The following is a 24,229-nucleotide window of genomic DNA, read 5'->3' on the forward strand; positions in this document are numbered from 1 at the left end:
ATGATGATGCTGAAGTAGAATGTGAACACGCGCATCTCATCTTACCCCAACTCATCCGTGCATCTTAGCACCAGGCTCTGAGACAGAGCTGGTATCATCACTGCCATAAATCTTGGGAGCCAAAAAAAGAAAGAAAGAAGGAAACAAAAATGCGAGCAACAACAACAACAGGGAGGCGGGAGTCCGAGCGAGATGGAGCAAGTCAGGTGATCCACCCTAGCTCTGGTGACTCATAGGGAAAACCGTATGCCTCATACCCATCACAGGGAGCACAGAGCTATCTCCACTGTCCGCTGGACACACGCTTTAAAGGGGGTAGTCGTGCGAATGGTAATCTTTCTCCTAATTGGAGCTATCATGCTTTTTAGAAATAGGTTGTCAGTATCTTCTCTGTTTGATATCTTCTTGCCTTGGTAGATCAATATATAATTCTATAAGTCATCATATTCACTCATTTTTTTTGACATACTCATTCTTAAAAGACTGAGGAGAAATAAAAGTACAATGCCCTTCTTGTCATTAGATTGTGAGGACAGTTTGTGCTCAAATGAGGGGATACAAGACACTTTTGTTCAAATCTAAGAAAATATAGTAAGTCCAATATTAGTCCATAGTGTGTAATGCTTAAGTTCATCATATGAGATGGTTTTCTTTTTAATGATCAAAAGCATAACTTTGTTTTGATGTCTGTGAGATAGATGAAGACTCTCAGCTCATCAGTCAGGGGTGTCATCTGTGTCCTATACTGTAAAACGAGGAATTTTCGTGTGCACTTTAATTTCGCGAATTTCGCGAGCGCCAAGATTCGCGAAATTAAAATGCACGCGAAAGTTCTTGTTTACACTATATGCATTGAACGCCAGTGGCACTTCGCGAAAATTTCATGCCACGAAAAAGGCTGTCAGCTCCAATTCGTGAAAATTTCATGCCGCGAATATATCATGTTTTACAGTAAATAGGATGCATTGGGATAGTAGGTTATCAGTTGATGAGAAGTTGGATTCATTTCCATGATGTTTGAAATATCTGTACAGTTAGAAAGACTGCAACGAAAGTTGACATTAGATATGTGTGAGACAAAAGGAGCCAAATGGAATGGGGGTTGGGAGTGGGGGGGGGGGGAGGACTGGCAGTTTGAAATCATCAATCACTTAAACTTCTTTATTAACCCTTTCTTAACCAATGAGTTAAATGTACACAAATTTCACTCAAATACCTTTGTACAATGAATTAATGTGGCATGCAGAGAGTTGATATGATTAGGTGATGAGTAATTTGCCATAAATTATCATGGTAAGCAATAAATAGAATCTTTTGTAGAGATAGCTTATCAAACTTGCATGTACATGAATGTGAGAACAAGAATACAATATGTACATGTGTGAGATTGAACAATGTGCATATCACACAAAGTTGTATCCATTTTAAACTCCTAATTGAGGCTGTCCTAGGCGAAAGAGGATTGTAACAGATATACCGAAACTTTGAAAGAAATTTGATTACTCCTCTCCCAGCTTCGCACCTAAAAAGAAGATTATGAGATCATGTCTGTGAACCTCACACCTCATGCCTCTTCTTCTATAATGCAATTTATTTCTATTGCACAGTCTTACGAATGTATGGCGCCAGCTAGTGGTGCAGTCATTGTGAAAAGAAATTTAAGCGAGAGAAGAAGCCACCGTGATCCGTCTCTCTCGCCTCAGCGTAAAATGTTGTCTGTGACTCATCATGGCTGCTAAATCGCTCGAGCAGATCTTCGTTAGTGACGGCACGTGATGCAGAATCGTTAGTAAGACCGTAATGAGGCCGAGTCCATCTGATTCTCACCACACTTCTCAATTATCTGAGTGTGAAGTGTGGATTTATTTTTTTTTGAAAAAATCTATCCATGTCTTCTCATCATAAATATTTTTCCCTATAATGTCCCTGAAGATCAAATGAAAACAATGCCCCCCCCATGAAAATAGCTAATTGATGGGGATATATGTGTACATGTGAATGATACTACTTCTCGAAGAGAATCTCAGGTTGGAGACAGTTGGACATTAGTCACCTGCTGAGTACCACCTTTACCAACATCAAACTCACCAGCTCTACTGACAAAAACAAAAATATATTGTGACATGTAATTGTCCTGTCCAATGAGTCAAGCCAATCATAGGTGTAAGAATTTCATAAAATATTAATTTTTCATTAATAAGACGACAAGTACGTATGCAAGCTTGAACAGTAATTTCTGGCTGAGAAGACATTCATGATAGCATTTTATTTTATGTTGATGAAAGTCAGTTTCTTATTTCTGGCTTTCTAGGTTGTAAAAGATATGTTCTTTTATTTGAATTTGCTTTAATTGCCATGACATACGTAGAAGTGGACCAAGTTATCTAGCCGAATAAAATATGTTCTCAGTTATCTATCTTAATCTATACAGAAATAGAGGAAACATGTGAAACAGGATTTATGATATTTACTCTTCGTTTTCTATGGTAGTATTATGGTAGTATCATTTCTATTTCTCATCTGCTAACCTGTGGTACTTTGTATGTGGCTGCCTTGTATAAATACCAGTGCCATAACATGAATGTCACTGGTTTTCAAGTGCCTGTCAATACTTGCAGAAAATGAGGATGAGGAACTTCGGTTTCCACCTGGAAATCCTTCCCATAATTATTGTAAGTGTGTCACTTTAACATCTTTGTCTGAAATTTTCAATGTCAAATTGCATTTCTTTTCTTGATTATTTTCAACACTCTTGGAACCCTTCTTTCTTGCGTCTTTGTAATAAGAATAAAATAAAGGCATAAATAGATTGGTTAATAGATGAATAGATAGATATAGTGATGCCAAATATGTGGTATTGAAGGACCTTACACATGAAGAATAATATAAGGATTGTGTTTTTTTTTTTGTTCCCCATATATGCTTGAAATAGAGCTGTAATACATGTACATCTGTGTAAATGCCCAAAGTCAACTCAGAATAATCCTACAATGGACCAAATGTGAAGTCAGAATACGCCCAGAGTAAACTTAGAGAGAAATTAGACTAAAATGCAATGTTTCAGGACTTTTCACCAGAGGCGAAACTGAGTGGAAACCTTATCTTATCAATGATATCCTCTATTAAAAGTATTTGAATTGAAAGCATGCCGTAGATTTTATCCTGAAATTATGGAGTACTCATAATATTCATATTTGAAGAAAAAACCCACTCCATGAGAACTAGTGCTTGATGGAGGATGAACGTCATGTATATAAAGTGTGAGACATTAGATTCTGACTGGTATTTAATGATTGCTGAGTTCCAGGTGCGAACAAAATTCATGAGTATTGAAGGGACATTTGTAGAATCTGAATGTTTGTTTGGCTTGAGTAATGTGTAGTACTAGAGCAAATGAATCGAAGTGCAGAGGTTGTGGATTGAAAGATTATTGTTGTTCCATTCTCCCCTGCCAGCCTACATCAGCTTGGCTTGCTTCTGACTTGACCGATTTCAAAGCAGAGTGATGATTAGGGCTTCTTTCCACCTCGTCCTAATGTAATCTATGCCACTTCCATTTACCCTGCAGTCAAGTACATTCCCCTCTTTCCACTTCAGAGTGGAAGCTGATTTCCTGCAGGGTTACATGTAATCCCCCACTTGATTTGCCATGATCATGTGACCAGGTTCGGTTCTGTCAATGTTCCCTAATTTGTGGCCGTTCTTCGACGAACCAGACGCCCACACATACGGCAACATGTTCGAAGCAGTGAGTGATCATTCGTCACGCATCTCCAAGACTCTTCGGTTCAAACACCAACAGTTTCCTTTCCTCATCGTTTTCTTCCCATGTTTTCATTCTATCTCCCCCCCCCCCAATACTTAAAAAAAAAAAATACTTAAAGTCATAACTTGTTGACTGCAATCCACTCACAGCTTTATTTCTATAATCAATAGTTGCTACACATTTTGTAATAGTGAATATAATTGCTATCATATTAAATGTGACATCATTACTGATTTTGAGGATGAAGCTCCCTAAAGTCTTTCGTACCTTGATTCTGGATTATCATGAGATAAACATTGGCATTTGTAGAGTTGTTCTTGGCTTGTAGGAGGAACATAATTTTGTCATCAATATAATTCCAGCAAATAAATTGTGGGGGGCGGGGGGGGGAGGGGGGGGGGGGTCAGCTGAGATTCTTGGGAGATTGGGGATATGATCTTTTAGCCTTGTAACCCATCAGCTGAGTGAATCATGATCACATCATATCAGTCTTATCCATCACCTTCAGACATTTTTGGATTAAATGACAGGATCAGATTGAAACAAAATCTGCTGATTTTTATTAAGACTTTTTGTTGATACCCCTTCAGTTTGTTTAAAATTCAGAATTATTTAACCCTTTATGTCCTTGTGTGCTAAATCTGAACTTCTAAAGCTGTTGAGTCGGCATTAAGGTCATTGTCATTTAGTATCAGATCTGTTAACCCGTTAAGGACGAGTCTGAGTATAATCGGGCAGGGATCTATGGGAAATGTTGTAGCAATATCAGCCCATCCTCAATGGGTTAACAAACATCAGCACTCATGGCATCTTGTTCGTTCCTCCCAAAGATTGGCATGTAGAACAACCATTCATACATGACGATAAGATGGTCTGAGGTCCCAGCCATTGTGTCGTTGTGACACACTAGAGTATCAGAGGATGGGGTAGTCCGTATTCATTGGTAACTGGTTTAGAACATATGAGCTGATTGGTAAACAAAGCACAAAAAGAGATAAAGAATGCAGCCATTCTGCTATTTTGGAGTACTACAGGTACATTCAGTTCCTTGTGCTCTATTATCTGCTGCTGACTCTCTTTGTATACCTGCAAATCACAACAGGTGACTTAGCCCTATTATCTTATTGGGCTGTTATTCAATCTCAATTTCCTGTAATAGCAACGAGCATTTTCTAACTAACTTGTGATATTCAAGTTTTTTCGTAATCAGTTTGTAATAGTGTGCGTCATAATTGTAATGGGTGAATTCTTTGATGGGCAAGACTTCTTGCATTATTCATGGTTGCCGCTTGACCATTATTATTTTTGAAGAACACATTTCAGAGCAGTGTTTCAATCACAGGTTTAGTAAAAACCTATATTGAAAGTCGTATCTTATAGTGGAAATTGGTGTCACGCAGTGCTTGGATTATTGGTATACCCATTTGTTTTATCTGAGGTTTTTTTTTTTCTGCATAACTTTTGTGAAGGAGTGGTTTTTTGTGTGTGTACACTGCTTCACTGACAAAATTGTGACTTAGTAAGTTTCTGTTTGAGATTAGATGTGTTATAAGGTTATGTTGTATTTATGCATACTGATTGCAATGTGCACAGCTTAAAACTAGATATGAAAAATCAGTTTTTAGATATTGTTATGCATTATATCATTCTCCACGGTGTGAGACCAATCAATCAAATTCCAAACAATAATATATAAAAAAGGATAGCTGAACAGACTTGCTTATTATCAGATAAAGGATCTTTATCAATGTGATCTATAATTGTTGAATATTAAGCTCATTGTGTTTGTTTCTATATGAGAAATTATTGATATTGAGCTGTAAGATATAGAAATAATGAGAAACTTGTGAAGAGTGTAGGCTGCTGGACTGGGGTTATTGGCACTATAGCAGCCTCCGCTGTGTCTCTTCAGGACTGACTGTCATGCTGTTTGCCAATAGAGGGCAGAAGACTGATTATTTTCATGTCCAGACACACTGGGTCCAATGTATGAAAGGGATGTTACTACTGATGAAATGTCTGTGGGTGATTCTGTTTACAAATTATCATATTGATTCACAATGTATTGATGCTGTTAACATACCAAATGATTGGAAGGATAATTGGTCCTGTGATTGATCATTAACTTGTATTACCGGGTAATGTAATACAATAAGGAACATCTGCACTGCATCGTTGAGAGTGATGAGTGATTGTAAGTGGCGGTTTTGGCAACTGATCTGTGACGAATGCTAGTATTATATCCGTCGATTCAATGCATTAAATATCACCATTGTCTTTTCCCTCATAAATACTACTTGACAGAGAGCACAAATTGATCAGTTGTGATGAAAGAGCAAGAATGCAATCATTGGTATATGCATTTTGATACAGGAAACCTCCTTTATAACTAGCTTGCTAACAATGAGGTACAGCTTTTAATATGGTGAAGTCAGTGGTCCGAATTTTCCATTGTTGTATTTAGCTCGTTTGTTTTTTAGTGTGTCACCATTAAGTTACTGGTTAAAACAAGGTGAAATCGGCCATCCTGGTGACCTTGTTAAAACAGGTTTCCTTGTTCATACAAAAAATGTCACCTTTGTAGGTGTAAAGTGAATCCTGTGTCGTAACTCATATAATCATTGTATTTCCCCTCACTTTATGACCCAGAAGCCAGATGTCCTCATTGGATCTACAGAGAACAAAAAGCATGTTGTTATGATCATTCTTTTCTCTTTTCGTTCAATTATTGCAGTCGTTCAAGTTTGGAGGAGAGCCTACCAGCATTGTGCAGCAGAAGACCAAGTCCGCCAGGAAAGTGACGTTCAGCACTCTCCCACATGAGGTAAGCAACTGATCATTACCAGTTACCATGGAAACAGGATGACAGTGATTCAACATCACTCTTGCTTGTCATGCGTACGAAACCGATTTGTCATATTTTGTGGCCAAAGAGCCAGTCTACCACTGATAATTCTAACTTGACAATCCCCTTTCACACTGCCACTTTAATCAGGGATTTGTCTAGAGGCTCCACATAGATACAAGTCAGGCATAGTCACCGGTGTGAATGTGCCTCTGGTTTTGTCCCAGCTGAATCGTGGTCTAGCCCCAGCTCAGTTTTGACAGGAGGTAACTAATGATTTACTGGTGTATAGGAACATTTTATCCATTCTGTAGTATGTATTTGTGTGTGTGTGTGTTTTCAAACTCACTGACTGTAATGTTAATGATAATGGTGCATTTGTTGAAACCAAAATTTACATCCAAGGAGCGGAATTGCATTCATCATTTATTTTGTAAGTGATAAAAACCTTCTCCTCAACATATCATGTGTGCTTTCTTGGTATGTTGTGTACAGGAATGTATACATTTTTTTTTTCTAGGTATATCATTTTATATGTAGATATAAATATGTATACATTTTATATACATACACACACACACATGGAAGATACTAAGATTATAGGGCTGAGGAAGAAAAAAAAAGGAGAATCAATTTAGTTCCATTCTAATTATACAAAAACTGAACCAGCAACATCAATTTGGAGTATTGATTACAGGAGAAAGAAGAGAAGCAAAGTGAGAAAGGGAAAGAGAGAGAGAGAGAGAGAGAGAGAGAGAGAGTTGAAAATAGAGGTGAAGAGGAAGAAATGGTGAAATTGTGAACAGCCGAAGTCGAGTGGTTTCCCCCCAGTGAGTGTATGTAGGAAACACTTAATTTAGGTACCTGTAATAATGTGTATACTGCCCTCTTCTGCCCAGCTGTGATGTGAACATGAAGACAATGTGTGAAGTTTGTATAAAGTGTTTTGCAAGCCTCAAGCCATAAGTTTGTTATGATTGTGCTTTGAAAAGTGCTGATGTAATTGCTCTCTACTATAGTCAAAGCAAAGTGAATGTGAATAGAATTGATTTCATTAAAAAAAAAAAATTTTTAGTAGAATCCGACGAAACAGCTTTTGTCAATGACCAAAAAAATGGTACTTGAACCAGCTTCTCAAAATGTACTCCTCATGAAATATTCATGTAACAGATATGTATCATCATTGAATTTTTTATCATAAGATTTTATCATAGAAAGTCATCTCTTGTCTACTTTATCTTCTTTATAGTTAGACCCTCTTGTTCTCATTTTTGTCCTGTTCCTCTTTCCATTTCTTCCTTTTTTTTCACATACTGCTCTCAAATTTCTAGTTTTTCTTGTTTTTATCTCTGTCCTTGTTTCTTCTTGTTTTTCATCTCATGCAGCTGTAAGAAGCCTTCTTAAGTTTTACCTATGTAGACAATAAAAAACAAACAAACAAATTAATATACTAAATGTCAATTCAGAGTCGTAGTGCAGCTGCGTCGTTTATCGATAGCAACCGGAAATGATCTCTCGTTCTCGGATCTTGTGTCTGTGCGAGCTCCCCTCACTTAAAAAAATTGCTCTTTTGTTTTCTTGCCTTCGTGTTATTTCTAGACAAGCTGTAAACTGGGCTACCAAGCCAAATCAGGTCTCCAAATGACTAATTTTATAGCGTAAATGCGTTTGTGTTACCATGGCAACAGAAAGCTGGGGTAATTGAAACTTGAAAGGTAGTTCTGTTGGTTTGGTTTTACTGTTGGTGACTACTCGCCTCTGAAATCGAGCTTCATCCTCGGGGAGAAAAAAAAAAACAACAAACTTTCAAATCTCAGACAAGTAAAAAGGTATATTTTGTTTTAAGCTAGTGCTGGCTTCTATCTTCAGCCAGGAGTCAGTGGCTTTAAGTCATTTGATATTTTGTAGAGCTAGAATAGGGAAACATTTGAGGTTTAGGTTATCTATATTGTTTTAAACTATCTGTGTCATTGTGATAAGAAGCAAAATCTGTCTCTAATTAAATATACCAAGAGTGCTAAAGTTACTAAAGGAAATGTGTCCCATAGATTTGACTGGTTTTCTTACAGTATATACATGTAGTCTAAGAAACTCGTATTTTCCCATTAAATCAAAACTTGCAATATGTGCACACTGTATAATTTCTTTTAGTGTTTTATTTTTTGAATCTTTATTTTTTTTTGTACAGAAAAGTAAGACGTCACTATTTTATGAAATCATATCGGAAAGTAATGTTTTGCCATTTATCTTAACTCACTAACTTTTGATATATCTGAATAATTTTTATGAAAATGTGAAGCTGAGATATATTAGTTGAATCAAAGAAAAAAAGAGAGGAAATTATCAAAAACTAAATTGGTTCATACCAAACTCAAATTACAGGAAAAAAAAATCCTAATGAATTTCTTTTAAAGCAGACTTGTCACAAATGATCAAAACTAAAAATAAAAAGCTTGATTAGGATCCTTCACTCAATTAAATTGTAACTGTGTGATTGGTAAGACAACACAATTGACGAGAGTTCATTTTACAGGGTGTGTATTCAATATATCCAAAATTTTGTTTGTAAGATCATGTTGCTGAAACTTTTATATCATGGTGTGTGATGTCTTCGTAGAGACTGCTGTCACAGGGTAAAGAAGCTGTGTAGTACTTCTTTGATTGTGGTATCCCCAAAACCACAGCGGAGCTGTAATTCAGGAGAAACAATATTGCTTTACAAAGAGGGCCGTTTGAATGGGAAAGTTGATTAGGAACGCTGCAATTAGTTTTGGGAGATTTGCAAAGCAGGCTTCTTTTTTTACTTCTTTTGTTGAATGGTAGGGCAGAATGACCGCCTCCCAAAAGAGAGGGAAAGGTAAAGACTGCAATTGTAAACCATCGTGCCCACCAGCTATGGCTGGAGAATGAGAGCAGCGGGAGAGGCGGTTTCTCTTGACGGTCTTGCCCCGCTCAATGGGGGTAATAGCATCCTTATTTCCTGCACTAATTCTGCCAAACCTGGCCCGGGAGGAATAGGCAAGCAATATCTTGTGGAGGAGGGACACCGGTGGTGGCCGATGGGGGGATGCGGACGAGCAAACCGGGAGAAATGGGATGCATTGCAAATTTCAGCCCACGACGAGGTTATCACCGCCAGTCTTGTTCTGTATACAGGTCAATTTGAATGACCGACTGGCATTTGGCTATGGTGTCTCTTAATGTCAAAGAAACCAAATAACAAAGCAAATCTGTCAGTAGATGGCAAATATTTTACATTGCATGTTACATGGAAGAAGAACTCTCTTTGATCTTAGAAGCTTCAGAACTTGCAGCCCTGACTGAGTAGTAACCCCATATGGCCAACAAAGATTGGCGGAAGTTCATTTTTGGTAAATGGTTGATAGGGTGCCCTCCGCATATTCAGTTGAATGCTGCTTAGTTTGCTGCTTAAAGTTTGAGGAAAATCAGGCAATCAATGCAAAAGTTATGAATATTTAAAGTTTTTGTGTTGGAACCACTGGATGAAGAGACTACATGAGTTTATGACATCATGTGAGGACAAAAAGAAAACATAAAGAAAATTAAACATGATTTCACTTTTCTAGCATAATGAAAGAGCTCTTGACTAACTGCTTTCAGAAAGCAGGGGAAATAATTACAACCCTTAACATATGTTTGTATCAAGTTGATGAGATATGTAATTTTCATGAAAAATTTGTATTTTTTTTGGTGGAATTCCCTTTATATTTTCCATATATTGTTGTCCACACATGACGTCATGAACTCTAGTAGTCTCCTCATCCAGCGGTTCTAACACCAAAACTTGAAAAATTCATAACTTTTACATCGATTGTCAGATTTTCCTCAAACTTTCACGGATAAGTTCTACTAATGTTGCTGCTTTCACTCAATCCACATTTCTCTTTGGGCTTTGGTTTCCTTTTGTAAGATGATTCGTAAGTCAGAAAGAATATTTGGCACAGTAATCCGTTGCCTGTTAGCTGATGTGATCATCCATACGGCTTACATTCAACATGCCATATTCCTGTGATCAGTTTATCAATCCATGCCAAAATTTGATACATTGCTCATCAAACACTGTTTTACCGGGGGGGGGGGGGGGGGGGGGGGGGCAGTTGATGTCATGTCAGCAGACCAGTAAACTGACACCATATTCGAATCTTGTGCAACTCTTTACTACAGAGGTTGTTCCTGACTGGTGGAAAGCTAACTACTGTAAAAACTGTTATTTTTGGGAGGGTTTGATTTTTGCAAATTGCTTGAGTCACTGCTGGGGTGCAAAAATATCGCAAATGGACAGGCATTAGTGTACTTACAATAGCTTTGAATTCAAAATCGTGAAAAGAAACTGTCATAAAAATGTCTTTGACCTCATTTGCGAAAATATCTGTATGCGAAAATGGCAGCTTTTACAATAGTATCATCACAGTCGTAGGCTTGTTTGGCGAAAATGTATATGTAAATGAGTACAACAGGAAGTGGCATGCCGGTACTGTATACGCCATATATTTTGCGAATCTAAATTTTTGCGAATCGAGACTTACCAATGATTTCGTGAGTGGTTAAATTCGCGATCATGGAGTCCTGTACCGAACGGAGAAATGTGTTGCACGTGCATCACATTCATATCAGGATCAGAGTCAATATTTCTGCGTTTTTTTAAAGGACAAGTTCACCTTCATAAACATAAGGATTGAGAGAATGTAGCAATATTAGTAGAACACATCATTGAAAGTTTGAGGAAAATCAGACAATCCGTTCAAAAGTTATGAATTTTTGAAGTTTTTGTGCAGTACCCGCTTGATGAGAAGACTACTGCTATGTATGAATAACTTAGATGTCACATGCGTACAACAATATAAGGAAAATATAAAGAGAATTTCACAAAATTCCATCTTTTGAAAAAAGTACACATTCCCCTGACTCCTTACCGACACATGTTATGGGTAATATTATTCCCCCTGCCTTTAGAAAGAGGCAAGTCAAGTGCTCTTTTATTATGCGAAAAAAGTGAAAATATGTTGAATTTCCTTTTACATTTTCTTTATACTGTTGTACGCATATGACTCACAAGCTGTCGTAGTCTCCTCATCCAGCGGTTCCAACACAAAAATTTTAAAAATTCATAACTTTTGCATCGATTGTCCAATTTTCCTCAAACTTTCACTGATGTGTTCTGCTAATATTGTTGCATTTTCTCAATCCTTATGTTTATGAAGGTGAACTTGTCCTTTAATTTCGCAAATAGCAGCTGACTCGCAAAATTCGCAAAAATAAAAACCTCGCAAAATATTCAACGTATACAGTACTTTATGTTCGTATTGATTGACCATAAATGTGGACAGAAATTCTGAGAACTTTTTAAAGGGTGTAAATTTGATAGAGCCAATTTGTACCTTGGATAATGAATTCTGAAGGTCTATTTAAGTTATTGGTTTGTTTTATCAAATCTTCGTAAAAACCATATCCCTGTACCTAGAGATAATGGACACAGTAACTCTAGGAATTGCTTCAGAGTTAGAACCAAATGGTTGAATACCCCCTTCTCTGAAAAATCCATGTAAACATTCAACCGGTTGATTGTTTGGGGTGGGGGGGGGGGGGGAGGGGGTGTAATCACAAAACTAGTAGCATGCATAATGTATCTCTGCATTCCGGTATTCTCCAAAAACATGTAGCAATCATCATGCATCCTAGGTTTGCTTTCCCAGAACTACTTGAGAAACATCTTTCATTTTTTTTTCCAGTGAGGAAATTATTGATTGTAAAATGTAATCTAAAACTGCATCTGCAAGATTAACAGAAAAGCAACATTGAATAGTGTAAGGAAAGAAGTTCTGCCTTCATTCAATCAATAAATACATGAAGCTGGCATGCAGAAAGGATTTTTGTAAATCTATCCTAAAACAACAACTGAAAAAAAATTATTTGAGAGGATGGAGAAATAGGGACTGTGGAATCAATGAGAATTTTTCTCCCATGTAAACTTTTCCTCTCTGTCTAAAATATCCACATAAATCTTCAAGTTTAATAACATCAAGTTTCAAACAAGATCCCTGGCTTCGGACAATAAGGGTTGTAGTGTCTTCTTCTCTTTCTTATTCATTTTCATTTTTTGAAATGTTCATTTAGTAAATACAGATACTGTCAGCAGTAGATTCTGTTTTACAATAAATCAGGCTCTTTATGATAAATCTCACTGCGCATCGTTGGATCTTTGGACAGCTGAATTTACTGACTATGTTTGTGGTTCTGCATTAATTTATCACATGAAATAAATAAGTGTTGTGCAGCTGATATTGTTTTTGATGTTGCCTTCACAAGTCCTGATTAATTATGAATTCAATAAAATGACATGATCTTAGTACCTTGAAGAAGTATGCATTGTATTCTCCCCAAAAGCCTGAAAAAAGACCAAAATGTGTGGTTTTTGTGTGATTTCTGCAGAGGGAATGATTTTGTCTTGAAAGTTTTGGGGATGAAATATAAAACCTTTGGCGTAATGAGGATGAAGGTGATTGTTGTGTAACATACAAACCTATCAAAATGTTGACCAGTAAGAGACATTTTGTAGTCACAGTAGTAATGTGGCTATTTTTAGCTGCCTTCTGGGGCCGAGGTGGGTGATTCGCGGATGCGTCACTTGTTTCAATTTCTTTACAATTTGCCTCGTCTAGAAGTGATTCCAAACGGTTTACCTCATCAGATTCACACTGGCCTGCCCTCCACACCATCAATCAGTGGAATTAATTTGCTCAGATGTTGTTTCAGCAAGACGATACCCCTGGCACAGGGCGGAGAATCCAAACGCTAAGACTGCCCGGGCCGAGAACACCGCGATAACACTGACAGCGGCCGCACTTATATTAGTGACTCGTCCTGCTGGAAATGTTTTGACTCTGTCCTGGCCATCGACCGCTTCAAGGGACTAAGATAGAATGGCTCCCAGTCGATAGCACATCTGCGTTTGTTTACACTTACATTCGCGTCTCTATGCAGTCAGTCAAGGAATCTCTTCCACCGTGTTGTTTGTTTTGTTGCGAAAGGTGTAGGGAGAATTTATTTTTATTTTTTTGCTTATTTACTCTCTGGATTCTATTTCGGAAGAGTCAGTAAACAGGTGTAATTCATCCTTGCGATTGATCCTACTAGTTTCGATCTCATTCCATCGTTTTTTATCATTGTGCCAGTAACATCTGTAAATCTTCTGAATCGCCACTCGTTCAGAAAAAAAAGAAAACACTTTGGCATTCTTTTGTTTTTTCCTCCAAGGAATGTGTACCATATGTAATTATCAACATTTTACTCCAAAAATAAAGAAGAAATAGAATTGGAAGAAAAACTCAAATATGTAAGTGTAGCATTGTCATAAACCCCCCAAATTTAGCCACGCTTTAACCGTAATATCATATCAAACAAATAGAAAAAAAAAGTTGTTTCAGGACAGGAATATGCATGATTCTAGAAAAACTAATCAAAATTATCCATGACAGCCTATTTGTGTAGCATTTCAGTGGGCTGATTTGTCCTGTAGTTGACCTCTACTGTCCTGAATGGACTTTGTAAAAGTGACTGCAAATTACTGGCTGGTGGTGATTTAAATGCCTGCAACCATCATTTGGTCGTTGAGTGTGAGAAAAAAAAAATTAGACAAAAGATACAAGACAACAACAACAGCAACAAGGAACCCCACAACTTGAATAACCTGCAAGTCCAGGAAATGAAAAAGGTAGTTTGCTCCGTACATTTTGCTCTGGCCGATCCAACGGTGTCGTGCGTGGGACTGAGAGAGGTGGTTATCTCCCTCACTTGTGGCTGCCAGACCTTGTCGATAAGTCTGCGTAATATCCGGGACGATGCAGCGGAGAGCGTTTTCAACCGGTCTAATTGTTCTGCCGAGTGTTGCAACTCCTCTCTTCTCAGAAATCCTCATGGTATGACTCTCATGTTGAAATCTGTTGAAGACTCACATGGATGAAACAAAGTATGCACACTCACAGAAATCTATTTATATTCATGGCATTGGGTTATAGAAAACCATTTGTTGTCTTTCCTTTTCCTGAAAAGTTCTAGCAATAATCATAATACCCATATTCCACAATATGATGGTGTTTCACGTGTTCGGAAGTAAGCATTGTAGTAATGTTTGTGTTCTCTGGCAAGATATGACATCATCCAACCAAAGTGCATGAAGTGGTAGACTTTTTGACGGTGTATTGTATATGTTGACAACAGCTCTGTAGAATGACAGAGCATCAATTGAGATATTTATGATGTGAAGATTTGTACCCTCCTAGGGCAATGCCAGTGACAAGAAATCACCCTGTAAGAGGCTTTTCTCTTTTCATATATGGAAGCCAAGAGGGAGAGGTAAAAAGGAAGAATTAGCTGTGTGTAATTTTATGTTGGATGTATGGCTCATGCCAATGTATGTGTTTTTTTTTTTGACAAATACTCTATCAAAAAGGATGCTTATTCATTTTTTTTTTTGTAAGATTAGCTTAAAGGTTCAGAGAATGGTATATCTACAAATTCATTGATAAATCAGTTGGCTTAAAGGATTAAGCAGAATGATTATGATTAGGATGACACTGTCATGAAAATATGTTGAGGCATATGACATTATAAACTTAGATTTTATGTGCTACCTCTAAGTCTATGAAGTGTTTGGTTATCTTTTTAGGAGTCACTAGTTTCCAAAGCTGGTTCCTTCATCCACGGACGGAGAATGATGATTGTGTTCAAGCTTTGGACAGAAATCACTGACCCTGCTCTAAAGGGGAATACAGAATTTAGACATTTGAATGAAAATGTAATGTTTTGTATACCTTTTTACAAGAACATAAGAAGGCTTGCCTTGCAAAGATTAGTCTTCAAGAGAAAACTAGTTCACCCTTCTGAGTGAAAGAACACTTCATAGTGTGTAACTTGATTTGTATATACATTCCTCCTTATCCGTAGCTTTTTACAAGATCATGAGTAACGTTATCCTCTAAGTCTGCCATTTTGATTCACGTTTAGATGGCCTGAAATGGCGCAGATTTCACTGGAAGTATGTAGGGAAGCTCGCAGATAAGGTGAAAGTAGAATGTTGTTTGAGACAGGATAAAAAAAAAAAAAGGAACCATCAGAAAGGAATCAGTGGAGGGCAATGACTTGTTGCTACGGTAATGAGACAGCATCCCAGCGAGCCTCCAGTAAAAGAGGCCAGGGGAAAGCCTCATATGATGCATGGAGTTTAATTACCATTCAAGACTTTGGCAGCTTCATCATCAAGTCCAGTAAGCGTGGAGATGAATGAAGGGAGAAAGGGTCTACGTTGCATTAAATGTGATATGTTATTAAATTCACCATGTGAGTTGCTTGGTCTATTTTTCTAAGTGCAATTAATGCAGGTTAATTGATTGAAAGACTCTAAACACTACTGTAAAGACACTTCAAGGAGAAACATGTGTATGAATAAAACAAGCATTGAAATTGAGAAATGTAGTGGAAATACATGCAGACTATAATCAGCGTAGCAAAGACTTCGAGTGAGATACAAAACATATCGGCTCAATGTCAGTGATGGATGAAAGATTGAAATGGGTTTTACTCTGCTCCCCAGTACTCTTCTGAGTGTGGCAAGACTTCGCTCTTGAGCATCCAAATATACAAGAGATGATTGCATCGGAATGATTCCCACTTGTAAGGGCAGGAATGGTTGTATTCTGCTGTGGCGTGCAGTCTATCTTATGCCAGTGTGTGGCAATCTCCTGGTCACGCACCGTTGCAGGCAGCAGCATCTGCAAATGTAGGACACGATTTGCTCCCCGCCAGCCAGGCTCGGCGCCGTTGTACGCATGAGTTGCGATCTCTGATGCAGTCGATTGCGGGAATCTGACCAGCGTGTGCCCTTTTGGTCGTTCCTCTGATCGATACTCGCCTGACTGGGATTGTCCCAGTCTGAATTGAATCTCAATAGGTCTTTGGATGGCAAGTGAAAATCTTGTGAAACCATTGCTTTACCTCAGCTGGCAAAAGAGATTGATTCTTCACCACATACAGAAGACAGTCACAATGAAAACAAGATCAATGCTAGCCATGTCTTGTGTGTCTATCATGAGCTCCGCTGGTGGTTTGGTGGTCTGTGTCGATTGACAGGGCTGTCTGATAGCTGACTGTTGATGATATGGGGTTTATTCAATCCTTGTAATCCATATTTCATTACCACTGCCTGTTACTTGAACCATGGGGAACTATAACCACTGAATGTGGACTCCCCTATTAGTAGTAGCTAATTGCTTTAACCCGTTGGGGATGAGTCCCGAGTATACTCGGACAAGTGTTTATAGAAAATGTGTGTTGCAGCAAAATCAGTCTGTCCTCAACGGGTTAATTTGTTTAATTTTCTTTTGTTTTGGGTGTGAGGAATTAATAACATGCCAATAGAAAAGATGACAAGTTAACAGCTCTAAAGTGTTTGAGCTCATCAAGCATTGAGAGAAGATAAATTAGATGTGTTTAGCTTATGAATTGATTATTCCTCATATGGCATACTTTATTAATTATTTTAATGAGATCTCAACAGGTAAACAAAGAACAAGCAAAGGATTTACTGGGCCTAAATCCAGACTTTGGACATATTTAATAGTAAGGAAGATAATGATAATTTATAGTGATAATATTGAAGATTAATGATGATGATGATAATATTTATATGAACATCAAATGATAACAGTGATGCACACCTGTCATGAAGTGCCTATCATTCAAGAAGTCACAAGTAGTCTATTACATCAAAATTACACAAACAAAAAGAACGAACAAAAGTATGCCTTCAAAAAACACATGCATATAATAGTAATCAGGAGTAAACAAAAGGATTTTATGTTTGGACTTGGCACTGTGGAGCAAATGTTTTTAACGGACAAATTCTGCTGATTAAAGAGAGTAACAAACACAGACGCAAATCTTTTTTGGTGGTACTGTTAAACAGGGATGCAGAACTGTAACAGCCAGCATTTGCTACGTAATTCTTAGAATATTATTATTTCTTTTTTTTTATTATTCTTCCATGCCCACAGGTGGGGCTGTTCGAGAAGAACATTCATTCTCATTGTCATTGATTTGAAAATTATTTCCTTACGTGTAAGCTTGAATGAGTTCCTGAAGATACGTCACGGCAAGTCAATAATCAATATTTAGTAAATCAGTTTGATGTCGGCTAAGTACAAGCTCAAGTAAGATGATGTTAGTGGAAATGTCTCGAAAATGGCTCTTTCGACCGCCCCGAGCAGAAAGAAAAGTATCCAGGAGAGGGACCCGAAACCGGAGGAAATCGATAGCTTTGTTTTTGAGCTTTATCGACAAGTTGCCAAGAGTTGCCGAGGTTCTGGGGCACTAATGGCCGGCAATCCGTGTAGGTTGACTTGGATAGAGATGACACTCCAGTTTGTTGAGGAGACGATGAACCGACCGTCTTCGGGGCCAATATCTACTTCGTCCTGTAAAATTCTGACATCATCTTTTCTAGATCAATTCTTTGAATGTCTTTTTTGAGTAATACTGCTTCTTTATGATAAAAAAGAAGCAAAAAAGAAAGCTGATGTCCAAGTTGTTATTTTCATGATATCATTTTTGCATTATAACCTACTGAAAGAATGATGTTACTACCATGGGCAAACCAGCTCTAAAGTTTTAAATTTGCAAGCATATAATTTTTTGTTTCTCATTTGGGGAGATTCATTTTCATCTCTAGGCAGAGTCCTCATTGAAAAGAGCATGTATTGACGTAAATATATCTGAAAATATCAGAGTCTAGAAAACGTGAAATATTTCCTTGATGTTGATGATTTTCAGTTACATGTATGACGTTAGTGATCTATTAAAAATGTGGAAGCGTCTGTCCGATTTTTCTTTTCTGGGACTTAAACTTGTGGACACCCTATCCATCACCTTGTCCTCACTGTCCAAATGGAAGAGAGGATTATCTATGACTTTGTAACTAAATGCAAGAAAACGCTTTCTGTATGTGTGTTTAGGGACAGTATGCTGAGACGTACTGAATGTCAACATTTTTCCAGACAGACTGTGAGCGTACACAGTCTTCAACACTCTGTTCACTTTCATCTGAGTTGAATCCGACTTCTTCTAAAAGGGAGACACTCTCCACCGATTTAAAGCTGTCGTATAGCATCCAAAGAAATGGATGGAAATGGTAATAAATGGAAAATGTGCTTTCTGTGACATTGCCATGCAAAAGGAAAAATCAAATAGTGAATGAAAGGAACATCTCTGCAAGAAGATTCAACACTTGTAGTGCTCCCCTCCATAAAGGACTAATGACGTAATCACAAAAGTCTGTTTTGCTGGATACAAAGCAAAAATATATTTTACTGGATACAAAGCAAAGGGATATTTCTTCCATCCCCCCTTCATATTTCCGTGTGGGAACTTAGATAGACATCTGATCTTAACTTACAGTAAAAACAATATTCCAACCTCAGCATATATGCCCAGGATTTTTCATACACTTACTGACCTGAAACACTGAAAAATCAGTGAAATTATTTATGTCATTGATGGGCAATCTGTCAATCAGTTGTAATAAAAACAATAATCTGGTTGAGTTTGTGTGTCTTCATAATCATGAACACATGGAAATTTTCATGTGTAGTCAACCATGTAGGTTTGAATATTGAATGAAATAGAATAATAATATTGGAGAGGGTTGCTCTTATCTTTTTTTGGGGGGGGGGGTTTCTTGGGATGGAGGATAGGGGAGGGGGGCCTGGGTGCTTTAAAACTATACTTCTGGTTCAACTTTTTGTGAGGTTGGATTCTTATTTCAAGAATTAATTGCATCCAAAATGCTGTTAACCCGTTGAGGACGAGTCCCGAGTATACTCGGGCAAGCATCTATGGGAAATGCGTCTTGTAGCAAAATCAAACCGTCCTCAACGGGTTAAAAGAATCTGCAAAGCTGATAACTTTAAAGGCCAAGGTTATTGTTCTGTGTCAGAGCATTAGAACCAAAGCTGTGCTCTGAGACAGAGGATCCTGTGCTCCGAGACAGAGGATCCTTTGCACATGTCATGACACAAGTTTCGGCGCAGATGTTGAACAATTTTGTTTCTTCCTGAGTTGGCATGCGGTGATCTTTCGGCTAATCCCAGAACACGGGTTGCAAGGCATGCGATCCTCTCGGGATGGTATCCCAGTTACTGCCTTACTCCTCATGTGCCTGGGATCCTTCTCCAGAATTCGCCCGAGAGTTGAGTGATGTTGGCGTTGCTGCTTTGGTTACCATGGCAACATATCATGTGTCTGGCTGCGTCAGGAGGCGATGCGTTTGGTGGGATTGTAATTCAATTTTCTGATTCCCAACACCTGAGGCTGCCTCCTTTGCTGCTCCTCAAAGTGATATTTTTGGCAATAGGGCTAGGAAAACATATCACCACTTGATCCACTTAATGGGGAACGCCGCTCATCACCAGGACTTTAAAAATATGTTCCCAACTGTTGTAAACCTCAGTTCCCACACTTCCAAATATGATTCTACTTATAGGTTTTAAATGCAAATGGAATTGGATATCATGTCCATTATCTTGTCCATGTCGCATGTGAATCGCACGCAATATGAAAAGGTTGGCAATACGTAATATCCCATTGGTAAGTAATTATCTGCTATTTTCCCCCAAAATGGGCCGTGTTTTGATTATTCATTTCAGTGACCTATCTATTGTGTGTGCAAAAAAAAAATAAATCCCAAATTTGATAGTGATAAATGCTATATTTACCATGCATGGATATTTGCATGTTATCACTTTTCAAACTGAATGTAAATGTGTACTTTTAACCTATCTCTTTCTTGCATTTCGTCAGAATTCTATACTACTCTCCACTACTGTTTGAAGGAGTAGTAATATCTACTTACCACACAATGATTTCTTTGAATCTCACGTATGGTGCATCATGAAGTAAAACTGCGTCAAACAATTTTGTAGGTTTGTGTAATTGGTTGAATAGCTACTTTATTGTGGGGAATTTTTTTTGAAGTTCCTTGTTATAGCATTTGAAGTGGGATTTTTAGAAAAGTGATTGGATGACTTGTAGTAATCATGAATAAGTGATAATACCCAGATGATTTTTGATAAATCATGACAGGATTTGACATTTATTGAGAGTGAAAAATTTTAGTTCCTAATAAGAGCTAACTGCTGTCAAAAATTAATGCAGAAACCCATGTCTGTAGCAGCATCATACTGTTAGGTCACTCTGGAGGAATGAGTGTATTCAGTAGGAGACTATCAGCGACTGCAAGTTATCTTATTTGCAGTAATAAGTCCTGCTTAAAGTTGTGATTGATTGTGAAATAGTCTGAATGCATAATTTTCCATTATAAAAGATATGTAATATTAGTTTCATATTCAGTTGCAAAGTTTCATTCTTAATGAATTTGTTTTGATGCATAATTTGTCTTTGTAAAGATATGTGATGCTAGTTTCATATTGAGTTGCAAAGTTTCATTCTTAATGAAATGGTTTTACCATCTGTTCTTCTTTTCAGAAATTTGGTTCTGATGATATTCTTGTGACTTTGATCTTATTCTTGTGATAGTGAAATACTTCAGTAATAATGATAAATTACATTTATATTGGGCTTATTACAGAAGGTTCTGATTGTTAAAAGTATAGCCTAAACATATTTCACCTTGTTACTTATTGAGAATGTATTTATTGTCATTATTTCGGAGGAAAATGATGTTAAAAAAGTAGATGTGTGATATAATAATCCTACATCTCTTTTTGTAAGAAGGAAAGCTTGGATGAACTCAGCTAAACAGAATAAGAACACCCCCCCCCCCAAAAAAAAAAAAAGAAAAAAGAAAAAAAGAAAAGAAGAAACAAAAGGATGTCAGAGAAATTGACTTGTTTCTGAAAACGAGAGAAGAAGTATTTGCAGGTGCCAGAGGTGCTTTGTATCAATGAAAACACTGAATACCTTTGATTGGCATAACAAGAAATAATTGAATTTGAGAAATAGGTTCATGAACGGACCGTACCTCTTTGTGTTTGTGTTTGTAGGCATGACACAACACGAGATAAAAATTAGAGATAACAAATGGATCAGAACGAAGAGCACAGCAGAAACTGCTTCAGGTTGTTTGCAGATGATGCGACGGAAGAAATATTGAGAGCTAAAAAAAAAAAATGCTTGCAAGAAGACTGTCAGAAAAGGAACATGTTTTTAAAGTGTTGGAGATGGAGGACGGATACTACTGTAGACAGAACGAGAGAGACGGAGATTGGGAGAGGGAAAGATGGGATGAGATGGAGGGAGGGATAGATGGAAGGATAGAATAAGGAGGGAGAAAGGAGGAGAGAAATAAGAAGGGAGAGACAGAAAGTGAGAGAGGAGAGACAAAGAAAGTGAGGGATGAGAGAGGGGGAGAGAGCAACAAGAGGAGGGAGAGAAGGAGAAGGGAAATGATGAAGAGAGAGAGAGGAAAGAGAAATATGAGAAGAGATGGGAGGAGGGAGAGATGTGAAGAAAGAGGGAAGGAGAGAGAAAGAGGAGAGAGTGAGAGAAGAAAGATGGAAGGAAAGAAAAAGAGAAAGATTAGTAAAGAGGAAAGGAGAGAGAGACATGAAGAAAGAGAGAAGGAGAAAATGTGAAGGGAAAAGAGAAAGGATGAGAGAAGAAGGATGAAGAAGCAGATGGGATGGCAGCAAAGGGATGAAAACTCTGTCTCCCCGGTGAGATCTTATTAACAGGTCTGGAGGAAAAATAAAGAGGAGATGGTTAAGGAGGGGGTGGGGCGAGGAGGGAAGTCATTAAGATATCAGACTTTTGAACCTTAGGTGTGGCTCGGGGATGGTGTAATTCATTCCGATAAGTTAGCTCATTCCCATTTGTTTTGTGAAACGAAGCCATGCCCTGTTCACATATAAAAAAGAAGAAGTGCCAGTTAATACTATTTGATTTGTTTGTATTTCCCCGTTCTGTGCCAAGGGAAGAGCTACATTGTAGTATGTGCAGGATTCTAGATACTAAGTAGTACAACATGTGAATTGATTTAACCTTTCTTATTGGTTTGGGTATTCAATCAATCCAATCTTTTTTCAGTGCTTAAGTTTAGTATCTAGAGGGTCATTGACCTTTAGGAGAGATATAGGTTCAAAAATATTGATGAGGGGAAAAAGAGATTGAAAGTTTGAGTGAATTGGAGATGAATACTGAGCAAAATTTCAGACTGAATATTAGTCATCATCGCAGCTTATTTGCTGTAGTTGAATGTTAAAAAGGAATAGGCTACGTTGGCTCCACAGACTGTCTAGAACTCTAGAGCTTCTAGAACATTCCTTAGGAGAGTCTCAAATTATAAGATTCCACCATGTTCTTAAAGAAGGTTGGCAAAGCCTTCCTGTGGGTTAAGCCTTTGAGTGCTGATTGCCAGAGAAAGTCCCATAGTATTGTGTAAACTGTCCCAAAGTCTATGACACAGAAAGGGTTAAGGGGCTAAGATGTCGTGTCTTGTAATTTCCTAAAATTCCACATAAAACTTGAAGTGTTTTTGAGTGTGGATGTGTGTGTTTGTGTGTGTGTGCATGTGTGTATGTAGATACATGAAATTTGTAATAAGTTGAGTGGTATATTCATATCATAGGAAGATGAGCTTCGCTGATGTGAAGTGGCACCTGACGTCCACCCCTGTGGCTGCCTTCAACTCCGATACCAATCTCACTATTGGTAAAACGATTCCCAGTACCCCCTTAACACTGATGCATCATTATCCTGCGATGGGAACAGAGTTTCCAGAAACTGAAACGGGAGGATGAAGTTGATACTGGAAGAGGAGAAGGGGCTTGAGGAGATGGGGAAAGCATCAATTTTGGGTTGTTAAAGGTTTCAGGAGACAAGTGCTCTGAAGATTCTTGCTCTGCCTTCTTGAGTCTCGCCATTTCTCAAAAAAGTTTCTTCTTTCACCAGAAAGTATCCAAAATGACATCAATCAAGTGTGGAGAGATTCCCTGTAAACAATTTTGCTGTTGAGTATGAGTACCATACATTAGAAAATTTGGGCATCATTTAGTCACTTCCTGTTTGGTTGGTTTTAGATTGAATTGTATCTATCTCACTTATTACCTAGAAGTATTATGACCAGGAAAGGGGTATGTTTTCACATGGTGACTTGGGGCTTGAGACCAGGTATTCTTGCATTGAAGTTAAAGGAAACCAAAACCCAAATATGAACTTGCATTGGGTGAAAGTAGCAATATTAGTTGATCATATCAGCTGAAGTTTGAGGAAAATTGACCAGTCAATTCAAAAGTTATGATTTGTATTTTTTGAATTTTCAGTGCAGTAGTTGCTAGATAAGGAGGGTACTACAGTTCATGATGTCATTGTGGACAACAATATAAAGAAAATATATGGAGAATTCCACAAAAGTTCATTTTTCATGGAAAATACACATTCCATGGACAAGCTACATTGTACTGACATATGCTAAGGATAATATTCCCTCTGCTTTCTAAAAGAAATAAGCCAAGTGCTCTTTCATAATGCTAAAAAAGTGAAAATATGTTTGATTTTCTTCATGTTTTTTATTTGATTGCTGTCCATAATGA

General features: G+C 37.7%; 1 protein-coding gene across 4 annotated transcripts in view; it reads left to right on the forward strand.

Moving 5' to 3' along the window:
- LOC139720239 (uncharacterized) overlaps positions 1-24,229 on the forward strand; it is a 298,627-nt gene that overhangs the window by 66,735 nt on the left and 207,663 nt on the right. For all 4 annotated transcript variants that reach the window (XM_071631603.1, XM_071631606.1, XM_071631604.1 and 1 more), the window contains exon 3: positions 6,501-6,590. In XM_071631603.1, the coding sequence (XP_071487704.1) occupies positions 6,501-6,590 (90 nt within the window). The remainder of the gene's footprint in view (positions 1-6,500; positions 6,591-24,229) is intronic.

Source organism: Diadema antillarum, unplaced genomic scaffold, assembly GCF_040938485.1.
Source record: "Diadema antillarum isolate AM-2024a unplaced genomic scaffold, OU_Dant_1.0 scf00000124, whole genome shotgun sequence".
Classification (NCBI taxonomy): domain Eukaryota; kingdom Metazoa; phylum Echinodermata; class Echinoidea; order Diadematoida; family Diadematidae; genus Diadema; species Diadema antillarum.